Genomic DNA, 13913 nt, shown 5'->3' on the forward strand with positions numbered 1-13913 from the left:
TTATACGTAGTCTGCAAAGTGGCGTCTGTGCCGGAGGTGCGTTCCAAGCAGAGAGCTCTCGTTGAGTTTCTTATGGCGGAAAACCAGAGCATCGCAGTTATTCATAGGCGCTTGTAGAACGTGTACGGAGGCCTAACAGTGAACAAAAATACGGTGAGTCGTTGGGCGAGGCATCTGTCATCATTGCAACAATGTCGCGCGAACCTGTCCGATCTCCCGCGTGCTGGCCGGCAGCACGCAGCTGTGACTCCTGCACTGTTGGAACGTGCGGACACTCTCATTCTAATCGGCGAATCACAATCGTACACCTCGTTCCCCAACTGGACGTCTCTGTTGGTAGTGTTGACTCACTCGTCCATCAGTTGGAGTACTCGAAGGTGGGTTCCTCGCCACATAACAGAAGACCGTCAAGATCTGCGAAGGACCAACAGTCCGGAACTGCTTGCGTGTTACGAGGCTGATTGTGACTTTCTTTTTTCTAGCATCGTCATAAGCGATGAAGCTTCGAACCAGAAGCAAAACGACAATCCATAGAGTGGCGTCACACCAGCTCTCCTCCGAAGTAAACGTTCGAAGCTGCACGCTCAGCCGTTAAAGCCATTCTGGAACTTTGAAGGGGTTATGTCCCCCATCATGGTACAACGATCAACTCGGAAGTGTATTGTGCTATCCTCAGGAAACTGAATAAACGACTTCAGCGTGCTCGTACTCACAAAAATGCAGACGAACTTGCCTTTCTGTATGAGAACGCAAGGTCCCACACAAATCGGAATACCCGAGAGGTGCTCACAAAACTTCATTGGACTGTTCACCCTCGTCCACCCTACAGCCCTGGTCTCGCACCTTCCGACTTCGATCTGTTTTGGCCAATGAAAGATGCACTCCACGGGAAGCAGTCCGTTGATGACGGGAAGTTCTTGATGCAGTAAGACGTTGGCCGCAACGTCGACCAATAGAGTGGTACCACGCGGCCATGCAGGCCCTTCCAGTAAGGCGGCGTAAGGCCGTCGCATTGAACGGAGTTTATGGTGAAAAATAGCATTTTATAACCAAAAAAGTGGGGAATAATATAGTACACTACTGGCCATTAAAATTGCTACACCACGAACATGACGTGCTACAGACGCGAAATTTAACCGACAGGAAGAAGATGCTGTGATATGCAAATGATTAGCTTTTCAGAGCATTCACACAAGATTGGTGCCGGTGGCGACACCTACAACGTGCTGACATGAGGGAAGTTTCCAACCGATTTCTCATACACAAACAGCAATTGACCGGCGTTGCCTGGTGAAACGTTGTTGTCATGCCTCGTGTAAGGAGGAGAAATGCGTACCATCACGTTTCCGACTTTGATAACGGTCGGATTGTAGCCAATCGCGATTGCGGTTTATCGTATCGCGACATTGCTGCTCGCGTTGGTCGAGATTCACTGACTGTTAGCAGAATATGGAATCAGTGGGTTCAGGAAGGTAATACGGAACGCCGTGCTGGAAGCCAACGCCCTCGTATCACTAGCAGTCGAGATGACAGGCATCTTATCCGCATGGCTGTAACGGATCGTGCAGCCACGTCTCGACGCCTGAGTCAACAGATGGGGACGTCTGCAAGACAACAACCATCTGCACCAACAGTTCGACGACGTTTGGAGCAGCATGGACTATCAGCTCGGAGACCATGGCTGTGGTACCCTTGACGTTGCGTCACAGACAGGAGCGCCTGCGATGGAGTACTCAACGACGAACCTGGGTGCACGAATGGCAAAACGTCATTTTTTCGGACGAATCCAGGTTCTGTTTTCAGCATCATGATGGTCGCATCCGTGTTTGGCGACATCTCGGTGAACGCACATTGGAAGCGTGTATTCGTCATCGTCATACTGGCGTATCACCCGGCGTGATGGTATGGGCTGCCATTGGTTACACGTCTCGGTCACCTCTTGTTCGCATTGATGACACTTTGAACAGTGGACGTTACATTCCAGATGTGTTACGACCCGTGGCTCTACCCTTCATTCGATCCCTGCGAAACCCTACATTTCAGCAGGATTATGCACAACCGCATGTTGCAGGTCCTGTAAGGGCCTTTCTGGATAGAGAAAATGTTCGACTGCTGCCCTGGCCAGCACATTCTCCAGATCTCTCACCAACTGAAAACGTCTGGTCAATGGTGGCCGAGCAACTGGCTCGTCACAATACGCCAGTCACTACTCTTGATGAACTGTGGTATCGTGTTGAAGCTGCATGGGCAGCTGTACCTGTACACGCCATCCAAGCTCTGTTTGACTCAATGCCCAGGCGTATCAAGGCCGTTATTACAGCTAGAGGTGGTTGTTCTGGGTACTGATTTGTCAGGATCCATGCACCCAAATTGCATGAAAATGTAATCACATGTCAGTTCTAGTATAATATATTTGTCCAATGATAACCCGTTTATTATCTGCATTTCTTCTTGGTGTAGCAATTTTAATGGCTAGTAGTGTATATTGGAATCCTGAATGAAACCAATCTGCTTTTAGAAAAAAGATTTGTTACAATAATTATTGAACGCCCCTCGTAATTTGTGTTAATCACATTTGTATATAAGAATTAGTGCACCTAATTGTAGAAAGTTGTAGTAACTAAAATTGAAGATTATATACTCTGGCTGAGGTAATGTAACTACAGTACATCACAACTGCTTTTATTGCCGTTTGAGTTATCAGTGATGACAATGGTTAAATTGGCGATAGTTGTCCTTTACAAAATTACTTAATCACTTATTCTTTGAACACCTGACATGTTCCACCACGAGCTAATATCTAAAAACATTGATATACATATTCTATTAATGAACATCGTAGGGTAGTTTCCTCGAGTGTTACTTGTTAATTCTTTTAGTACAAACTGGACATCGCCAACCAGACTTGTTTAATGCATACAGTTACAAATCATTGTGTGGGAAGTATGTCAACGTTGTACTACTCGTAGCTTTCACGCTGCATGTGTAAGGCAGCGGCATCTCCAGGCGGCGGGTGTTCCTTGTGTTTGGCGAGGTTCTGGTTGGAGTGTATCACGCGTGCAGCAGAATGACTCTGATCATCATTGCTTACATTCAGGATCAAAGTCATAGTCTTCAGCACACATCAGAGCTTCACACATCAGACGTGGCAGCCAGGTGTTCCCAGTAGCAGCGTGTCTAAGTCTTGCTTCCCTGGCATTCCGAAAAATTCTCCCTTGATGTGCTCTTACTTTTGATTGCGCAGCCTGGGTTTTCAACCCCATCACTCTAATTATTTGCTAATAACTTTCATTGTTCCTGAGTTACGCCGTTTCATCTTCGCTGTCAAAACGTTCCTTCTGAAAGCATTTGCACAGTTTGCCTAATTTTCCGCTGTCCCTTCCAGGATTTTTAAACCTTCGTGACCTCACAACGTCATAAAGTCGTGGAGTTCGGGGACAGAGTTCTGTCTCAACACTATGGCCGACACCGCTCATCGACAGCAACGTGAGGCTCCTCTCACAACTTCAGTAGCGCTCGGGGAGGCTTGGGTGACTAGGATTCTGTCCAAATAACGGAACATAAGTGGAGCTCTAGGAGGAACATTAGGAATATAAACAACATGAGAAACAAGGTTAAAGTCTTACAACAAAATCACAGAATATGAGAGGAAACGGGAAACTTGTCTGAATAGAGACGGCGACAGCGACGAGTCCCCGCCTGATCAATCTGGTAACGTCAAAGAATTATTTGAGTAACTGTTCACTGGTTAGAAACTGGATTGTCTTGTACCAGAAAGAAAAATTTGAAATTACCTATACTTTAAACTTTCTGACAAATTAAATCTATTATTTACTTATTTATTCCTCATAATTTCAGCCTGTTATTTCGATAGCGAAAATAGGCCATAAGCACATATATTTGTATTTAATACGTTATGTTTTTTACTTCTTGCTACATAAGCCACAAAATACCAGAAAAGAAAGAAAAAGATGAGAAAGGAGTTCAGCACAAAACTACTACCAGTTATCCGACTATAGTACTGCTGTTTGTGTTACTTCTGTTATGACACTTCTCTCATTCGTTCTTTCTGTAGTGTCGCCATCTCCTTGCGGAACTAATAAACCGAACCTGTTGAAGATTGTTATGTGGAAATGGATCTGACCTGCAACTATCCCGGCCAGCAGCAATGCAGATTGTCTGCTGGGTTTCCCACAGTAGTAATAGAGCCTACTGTTCTATCTCAGAATGCATCTCTCTGTAATATCTGACACCAACGTGAAAGGCTGTCTCGACCGTTTCCTTCAACTGTTGCCGACTGAAGTCTCCACCTCTCCGTCTGCAAGGAATGTTGACTGGCATGTTAGATTGGATGGCGTTGTTTCACTGGATGTTTCGCGGAGTCTTCTCTTGCCTTTGCGGGTACGGTATTTCCAAAGAAGTGCCAGACCATCTCGTTTCTCAGTTCCTTAGTCTCGTGTTGTGTGTTTACAAGCCCGGTTGGCTCTTCGTTTGTTCTGGGCGCGGAACGGAGCATAACGCAACGGCGAGAACAATCTTCGTAAGCCTTTCCAGGGCTGGGCGCAGACTACCAACGGGTGGAGTTCCCTGAACGGGCCCTGGTGTTAACTGCGCTCCGGATGCGTGGCCGACTGACGAGAGAGTGTCACTTCGCCGTCATAGTATCATTCTGCAAACGTCAAAGCTGAACCCATTGACCTACGTAATAAATGATCAAATCAAGTAGTGCGCTTCTTGTGCCAAAATAAGTATTATGCAACGTAATTGAACGGGTCACCATTTAAATATGCAGTAATTCAAATTTGATACGTTCTCCATACAAACCAAGAACACCACGTAAACGAACTGGAAATTGCGCTGTGCTTTGATATGACACACTTGTTCAAATGTAAATATTTACTTATACTTTGCTCTTTTAATAGGTGTGCTTGACGGCACCATATCATGTTTCCATTATTATTTAGTTCAATATCTATGTAAGAGTGTTTTGTAAGGTCGGAAAGTGGCCAGTTTGGTGAGGGGCTCATTTCAATACGTTTAGTTTTAGAAAAAAAAAATGTATTGTCGATAATGATCATTTTAACGAAAATTTGTAAGAAATTATGAACATGTCGAACGTGATATGGTTTCCCTAAATGCTAAATAGTCTGCGCTGCTGCGTCTCATAGTCTTTGCCCATGGCCTTTAGCGGGCAGTTACTCGGTTAGTGTAGACAGAATCTGATGGGTCTAGATAGCTTTCGACACGAGTTGCACTTACTTTTTAGACGCTATCCAGCCTCACTGTTTTAGCACTATGAAATTTTACAGGTGATAGAATTGTGAGCAAGCCTTGGAGGCTTTTGACATTTTCACGCTGCTTTCAGGCGTTGTATATTTGCGCTACTGGAAGGATTTAATTTTGGACGAATGTTAGTCTGTATCGTGATGAACTTTAGCTCATGGTGAAGCAGCATAACTGATGTACTTTAATATTACCGAATAGTTGGGACTTGGACTTTGGCTTTGCTTCCAAGGTAGCTGATTTAACTGAGGTATCTGTTAAATGTTAATATTTTCTTTACTTCACGTCTATGGCCACAAATTTTCGTGTCATCAGATTACCGGTTTGGGTCTATAATGACCATCTCCAGATCTGTTCTATTAAAACATATCCTAATACACTGGCATCGTGACCATAGACGTGAAGTAAAGGAAATTCATTCTACTTTCGGGTCACTGTTCAATTCGCGACCATGTTGCAGCTTGGGTTAAATGTTATTCGATATCTTCACTGTTCTTAGCTAAAAGGTTAATTCATTAACTCGATTTGGAAACCAACCCGCATTTAATGACTTTATGTGAAGTTGGAGCTGTTAATAGAGCAGAGTGACGGCGTGGAGGAGCCTCCCGCATGATTCTAGAGCCACACTTTGCTGTGAGGTTCGTTCATTATCCCGGACTCTAATAAATCCTAAAACCAGTTTGACAACAATGACGCAACACGACGTGATAAATTTCTCAATTTGGAGAGAAGGTCGCCTTACAATGCGTAAATTTTAGCCCACAACTTTCTAGGTTATCGTTTTACTCTGTGAATACTCCGCTGAATCTCGGACGGCCGCTGAGTACTCATTCTGACGCAGCTGTTTGTGTCTGGTGTTGCAGAAACAAGCGATGCTGGTTCGCCAACTGGAGGAGGAGCTACGGATGCGAATGCGCAACCCGAGCATCGAGATGCAGCAGCAGATGGAGGTGCTGTACGCCGAGAACGAACACCTGACCCGCGAGATCGCCATCCTCAGGGAGACCATCAAGGTAAGAGCTCCCTGTTCATCCCCACTGCCCTGCCGGCCAGCTGTCTTCATTCTGTAAAATATAATGCCTGACTTAAAACCCATTTCCTTTTAAGTATTTTGACTGTGATAGTTTAACAGTAGAATGGATAGAATATTTTTGGTGTTGGGCATTGGTCAAATGAGAAATGTAGTACCTCTGAAAAAGGAACTGTTATTTGATGCGAACATCTTCAAAAAAAGCAAAATCATTGTACCCTCATGCCATTTGCGAAAGCGATTAAAGAACTACGTCATTATAAAATGGTAGCTAAAGTCTACAATTCTGGGGAGACAAGGGAGGAAATATAGCTGCAGGAGAGGTAATTTCTCAAAAACGTTGGGATTAACAAAACAAAGAGATGACATTGCGGTTTACAACATGTACGGAAGCGTGTGGTAAACAACCACATAGAAATAATAGAACATTATTCATAGCAGCATGCATGCTTTGATTGACCAAAGTTCCATTAATGACACAACTAGCAATCATTGTTACAGCAGCTACCATTCACAATTATGGCATTCAGTCACCATCTACATTCCATTACTATTCGACTTCTCGGCGGTTCTGCAGGTGTGGGTAGCTGAGGCTCTGAAGCTCTTCGTCCTTTTGTTCCCTTCGAGGACTGTTGTTAGAACTAACTCAGGAAGATTACACTAAAATGTAAACTTTCAGTTCTACTGGGCTACTACAAATTCATTCGTTTTCAGAGCTCTACATTTACTAAACTATTATATCTACAAGCATGACTGAGGCATGAACAGAACTGTAAACTCCAGTTTTGCGTTTTGGGTCTTACAAATATTCTATGAGCGCCTTCTGGTCACACGAAACACGTCGCAGCGGTAGTTCCATATCTTGTGTACCAACATCCTGTCAGTAGTCACCAGAGCAGCATTGATGCATTGTCTCAGCTGTTCCACTGTTCTTGGCATTGGGGTTACGTAAAGACAGTCCTTAATGTACCTTCAAACGAAAAAGTCACAAAGCTTTAGCAGGTGACCGGATGGCGAGGGAACCTCATCACCTTCACCACTAACCCTTGCAGAACTTCGTAGTTTAGGTAGTGACGACCACTCATGCTCCAATAAGGGTGTGACCCGTCTTGTTGGAAGACGAAATTCTGGGAATCAGCCGTCAGTTGTGGAAAAAAACCCCAACCGCAATACATCAAGGTAAGAAAAAAATGGTTCAAATGGCTCTGAGCACTATGTGACTTAACAGCTGAGGTCATCAGTACCCTAGAACTTAGAACTACTTAAACCTAACTAACCTAAGAACTTCACACACATCCATGCCCGAGGCAGGATTCGAACCTGCGACCGTAGCGGTCGCGCGGTTCCAAACTGAAGCGCCTAGAACCGCTCGGCCATCACGGCCGGCATCATCAAGGTAAGAGCTACCCGTCACATTCTTCTCACAGAAGAAAAACGGCCCTTACATCTTCGTCTGAGACATGGCACAGAAAACAACCAGTGTCCCTAAATTGTCGATGCCAACGCATATTGCTCCGTTTAGATGACGGTTCTATTCCATAAGTCCTTCTGAATGCACGCTGAAATATTGTAACAGATGAATATCTCGCATATTCGAACGCACAAAAACTCTTTGCTTGTTTTGTCGCCATTTTGCCACGGCACTGCACTCATAACGCCACCAGGTAGGCGCAATACAAACTCAGTGAGTTTATGGTTCTGTTCACGCATCGATTATATTTGAACTTATAAAACTTTGGAAAACAAAGAGCTTAGAAGAAGAATGAATCATTTATAGTAGCCCTGTCTTTTCCACTGAAAATATCGTTATTTTCGTTGTAACACTAATGTTATAGTTATCAGTAGCAGGGCCATGGGGGAATTTGGCCTATTTTATTTACATTTGTGACATCACGTGGGTTGGTCAATGCCCTACCTTATCGGTTACGTCAATCACAACCCAAGAAGCCACATATCATTTCTTAGAAGACTGGTTCCCACTATAACGAAACAGTCTATTACAGCCTAGTATTTAAGTGGCCATTAACAGGAAACAACTAAACACAGTGTAGATGCCACGTCCGAAAGTACCGGAATTTTATGCGCCATATTCAGACGAATTTATAAAAAAATTACATAAAGCGTGAAACCTGCAGTATTTTCACATCTGAAATGCGTTAACTTTGTCATCAGCAAATCACACACACACACTAACCAGCTCTTGTGAGCGTCCACAGTTTGATCTCTGTTCAAACCAAATGGCTCCAAGCACTATGGGACTTAACATCTGAGGTCTTCAGTCCCCTAACGTAGAACTACTTAAACCTAATTAACTTGTGGACATCACACACATCCATACCTGAGGCAGGATTCGAACCTGCGACCGTAGCAGCAGCGCGGTTCCGGACTGAAGCGCCTAGAACCGCTCGGTCACAGCGGCCGCCTTGATCTCTGTACCACACTTTACGTGAAACAGAATGGACCCTCATATTAAATATTTCCATGACTGAATTCTACGAAACACATAGTGCTTGCCAAGTGTTGCAATGTCAATTGTACATCTAAAATACCTGCTGAGTATTCATCAGCAACACAATATTTCTGTCAACGTTAGCCGGCCGTGGCGGTCTAGCGGTTCTAGGCGCGCAGTCTGGAACTGCGCGACTGCTACGGTCGCAGGTTCGAATCCATCCTCGGGCATGGATGTGTGTGATGTCCTTAGGTTAGTTAGGTTTAAGTAGTTCTAAGTTCTAGGGGACTGATGACCACAGATGTTAAGTCCCATAGTGCCCAGAGCCATTTGAACCAGTTTTTGTCAACGTTATTTCCACATATTATCAAAAAATGTTTATGTCAGTTGTTACAGTGGTATTTCCACATCTAAAATATCTGTCGAAATACGTAAAACGTTTTGGCATTTCGATCGTAGGCTTACTTGAGGCTACATTGCTTGTAGTACAAAGATTGAACTATGAGCACGTGACATTTTGACACGTATTTCAATAATGCATTGCCTCCCAAAGAATCATTTTAGAAGGCACTGTTCTACACTAGAAAAATGTAATTGATGATATGGAGTACCTAATATTATTTTTTATTTAGGTTTGACCTAGGCCTACTCGAGGTTGTGTGCAAAACGAAGTTTCGAGGAGGGCTGCGATATTTACCGAATGGAACTATGGTGCCACAGCCTTTATTTCTATAACAAACTACTAAACAGTAACAAAATATAATCGTAATGCTGCAAAATGCAAGATGTAAACGCAGAGTATAGCCAAAGACAAAGGAACTGACCGGCCATTTTTGGAGGGAAGAATGCGTGATGATGATGTCTTAATTGTATTGTATACTTAAACTACATATTTTTGTAATATGCAAGGAGACCTTCAGAATGCATGGTGTACAAATGTAAACATGACCAAAGATAATAGTGGAACAAGGTTACACACACGAGCTGTTTTTTTTATTGACCAATAAAATAATGCAATGTGACTGGCTGTTTCAATTCACGACCAGTTTAATGCTATCATGACGTAATGTATTCCACCAATGAAATGTGACATCATACAGTCAAGGTCAGTGAGCACATGACATCATGATGAAGTCATAGTACAGTGGGTGCAGTTTGTTACATCATGGATGAGGTACTGACCTGCAAATCTGACTTAACGAATCTCACTAAGCGTTTTGCTTGATAGTTACGATAATTCTCAACTTACCGACTAATCACTTTTGCTTGTTGAAATAAGTGACAATTAGCCATAACAAGTCTTAACTTGCTTAGTCGAAGACATAGAGGGCAGTTTATTATAATTTTGTTCGACCGTGATGATGTTTGGGGCAATTTTGTTGTAATATTACGATATGTCGGGATAGTTTCTTACACTGTTCAGCAGAGGTAATTTGGTTCATCTTCATGTAACAAGAGTGATGCATCGAAGAATTTGTTACACGAAAATTGTAACATGAGAGTGAGTAGTTGCAGTTTAGGTGTAAAAGTGGTCTTATTTAGTAGCTGATTGTTTGAAATATTGTTCTAGAGAGGCTTGGCACCATAGATCCGGTCAGTACCTCTTGCAGCATTACTTGTAAGTTCTTTTTGTACATAACGTTCAGTAGGCTTACTTCAAATGTAAATAAAAAGCAATATTAGGCTGTTAATAACATCAAGTATATTTTAAAGTGTAGAATATGATGCACTATCTTTGTGCTACCTAAAATAGTGCTTTCTAGGGTGAAACATGACTGAAAATTTTATAAAAATGACAAGTGATGACAGATTGTTATATGAAGTACCAATAATATAGCTTTGACAAATTTTAGATGTCAAGATACCATTGTAACTCCTCACAAGTATCATCTGCAGTTACAGGCTTGGGCACATTAGTTTTGCTATAGTATCATTTATGCCAAACCCTGTATGTCAACTGTCTCTTTAGCACGTTATCTTTTAGCCACATTTGTTTAGGGGTGAAAGTAGCGTTGGAGCACTTAATCTAAGTGTTCACGATCATGTTTTACGCATTAGTTGTGTGTGTGTGTGTGTGTGTGAAATACATTGTGAATCTGTATAAGGATCGTAGAACAAATTTGAAGTGGAAAATAAATAATGTGAGGGCCTGTTGCGACAGTTGCTTTTGAGCACAGCAATACTGGCGTTTCTGGGAGGACATAGTGATTGGCAGTTTCATTTTAATGGACTATAAAGTACTGAGATGTGACTGGAGGGAAGGGATGGAGAGGGGAGTGGAGTGGGAGACATTACAAAGCACAACTGAGCTAATTCTGCTGTCCTGGATTTTTGAACTTTTTAAATTGTTTGAGACTATTTAATTTCTTTTTTTATTTTTCAACCATCTTCCATTTTTAATTTTCCCCAACACCGTCTTGCATTTATAATTTTCCCATCAGCATCTCTTCGATATTTCTATTTCTCACCGTCCACCATCTTGGACTTTTGAATTTCTTGCTGCCACCAGCGACTGCAGTGTTGACTACCAGCACAAACTTGAACTGTGGACCCGAACATACAGATTAGATCAGATTATTACTTGTTCCACAGATCATGAATACGACACTTCGTAATGATGTGGAACGTGTCAGGTTAATAAAAGGTGTCAATACAAGATATTACATTACACAAAATATTACATGACACTTAATATTTCGTTTTTTGGCTGGGGGGTGGGGAAATTACCCACTTACTATATTCAAAAATTCATCTAATGAGTAGAAGGAGTTGCCATTCAGAAATTCTTTTAATTTCCTTTTAAATGCTATATGGCTATTTGTCAGACTTTTGATGCTATTAGGTAAGTGACCAAAGACTTTTGTAGGAGCATAATTTACGCCCTTCTGAGTCAAAGTTAGATTTAACCTTGAGTAGTGAAGATCATCCTCTCTCCTAGTGTTGTAGCCATGTACACTGCTATTACTTTTGAATTCGTCCGGATTGTTAATAACAAATTTCATAAGTGAATATATATATATATTCCTGGAAATGGAAAAAAGAACACATTGACACCGGTGTGTCAGACCCACCATACTTGCTCCGGACACTGCGAGAGGGCTGTACAAGCAATGATCACACGCACGGCACAGCGGACACACCAGGAACCGCGGTGTTGGCCGTCGAATGGCGCTAGCTGCGCAGCATTTGTGCACCGCCGCCGTCAGTGTCAGCCAGTTTCCCGTGGCATACGGAGCTCCATCGCAGTCTTTAACACTGGTAGCATGCCGCGACAGCGTGGACGTGAACCGTATGTGCAGTTGACGGACTTTGAGCGAGGGCGTATAGTGGGCATGCGGGAGGCCGGGTGGACGTACCGCCGAATTGCTCAACACGTGGGGCGTGAGGTCTCCACAGTACATCGATGCTGTCGCCAGTGGTCGGCGGAAGGTGCACGTGCCCGTCGACCTGGGACCGGACCGCAGCGACGCACGGATGCACGCCAAGACCATAGGATCCTACGCAGTGCCGTAGGGGACCGCACCGCCACTTCCCAGCAAATTAGGGACACTGTTGCTCCTGGGGTATCGGCGAGGACCATTCGCAACCGTCTCCATGAAGCTGGGCTACGGTCCCGCACACCGTTAGGCCGTCTTCCGCTCACGCCCCAACATCGTGCAGCCCGCCTCCAGTGGTGTCGCGACAGGCGTGAATGGAGGGACGAATGGAGACGTGTCGTCTTCAGCGATGAGAGTCGCTTCTGCCTTGGTGCCAATGATGGTCGTATGCGTGTTTGGCGCCGTGCAGGTGAGCGCCACAATCAGGACTGCATACGACCGAGGCACACAGGGCCAACACGCGGCATCATGGTGTGGGGAGCGATCTCCTACACTGGCCGTACACCACTGGTGATCGTCGAGGGGACACTGAATAGTGCACGGTACATCCAAACCGTCATCGAACCCATCGTTCTACCATTCCTAGACCGGCAAGGGAACTTGCTGTTCCAACAGGACAATGCACGTCCGCATGTATCCCGTGCCACCCAACGTGCTCTAGAAGGTGTAAGTCAACTACCCTGGCCAGCAAGATCTCCGGATCTGTCCCCGATTGAGCATGTTTGGGACTGGATGAAGCGTCGTCTCACGCGGTCTGCACGTCCAGCACGAACGCTGGTCCAACTGAGGTGCCAGGTGGAAATGGCATGGCAAGCCGTTCCACAGGACTACATCCAGCATCTCTACGATCGTCTCCATGGGAGAATAGCAGCCTGCATTGCTGCGAAAGGTGGATATACACTGTACTAGTGCCGAAATTGTGCATGCTCTGTTGCCTGTGTCTATGTGCCTGTGGTTCTGTCAGTGTGATCATGTGATGTATCTGACCCCAGGAATGTGTCAATAAAGTTTCCCCTTCCTGGGACAATGAATTCACGGTGTTCTTATTTCAATTTCCAGGAGTATATACAGTGAAGATTCCTAGCTCTTTAAATAAGTGTCTGTAGGATGATCTTGGATGAGCTCCAGCAATTATTCTGATTACACGCTTCTGTGCAATGAACACTCTTTTACTCAGTGATGAGTTATCCCAGAATATGATGCCATACGAAAGCAGAGAATGAAAATAGGCGTGATAAGCTAATTTACTGAGATGTATATCGCCAAAATTTGCAATGACACTAAAAACATAAGTAGCTGAACTCAAACGTTTCAGCAGATCCTCAGTGTGTTTTTTTTTTTTTTTTCAGTTCAAGCCATCATCAGTGCATGCACCTTGAAATTTTGAATATTCTACCTTAGCTACCAATTTCTGATCGAAGTCTATATTTATTAGTGGTGTCATTCCATTTACTGTGTGGAACTGTATATACTGTGCTTTGTCAAAGTTTAATGAGAGCCCATTTGCAGAGAACCACGTTATGATTTTCTGAAAAACATCGTTTACAATTTCATCAGTTAATTCTTGTCTGCTGGGTGTGATAGCTATACTTGTATCATCGGCAACAAGTACCAGCTTTGCATCTTCGTGAATATAGAAGGGCAAGTCATTAATATATATTAAGAACAGCAGAGGACCCAAGACCGAACCTTGCGGCACCCCGTTCTTGATTGTTCCCCAGTTTGAGAAATCACCGGTTTTTTTTGCATATTATGTGAACTGCTTATTTCAACT

The 13913-nt window shown here is 43.7% G+C and overlaps 1 protein-coding gene across 3 annotated transcripts in view; it reads left to right on the forward strand.

Annotated features, from left to right (window-relative positions):
- Positions 1-13913, forward strand: part of LOC126191061 (centrosome-associated protein CEP250-like) — a 462550-nt gene that overhangs the window by 132513 nt on the left and 316124 nt on the right. For all 3 annotated transcript variants that reach the window (XM_049931777.1, XM_049931775.1, XM_049931778.1), the window contains exon 2: positions 6147-6296. In XM_049931777.1, the coding sequence (XP_049787734.1) occupies positions 6156-6296 (141 nt within the window). In that variant the 5' untranslated portion in view covers positions 6147-6155. The remainder of the gene's footprint in view (positions 1-6146; positions 6297-13913) is intronic.

This window comes from Schistocerca cancellata, chromosome 6 (assembly GCF_023864275.1).
Source record: "Schistocerca cancellata isolate TAMUIC-IGC-003103 chromosome 6, iqSchCanc2.1, whole genome shotgun sequence".
In the NCBI taxonomy this organism is placed as follows: domain Eukaryota; kingdom Metazoa; phylum Arthropoda; class Insecta; order Orthoptera; family Acrididae; genus Schistocerca; species Schistocerca cancellata.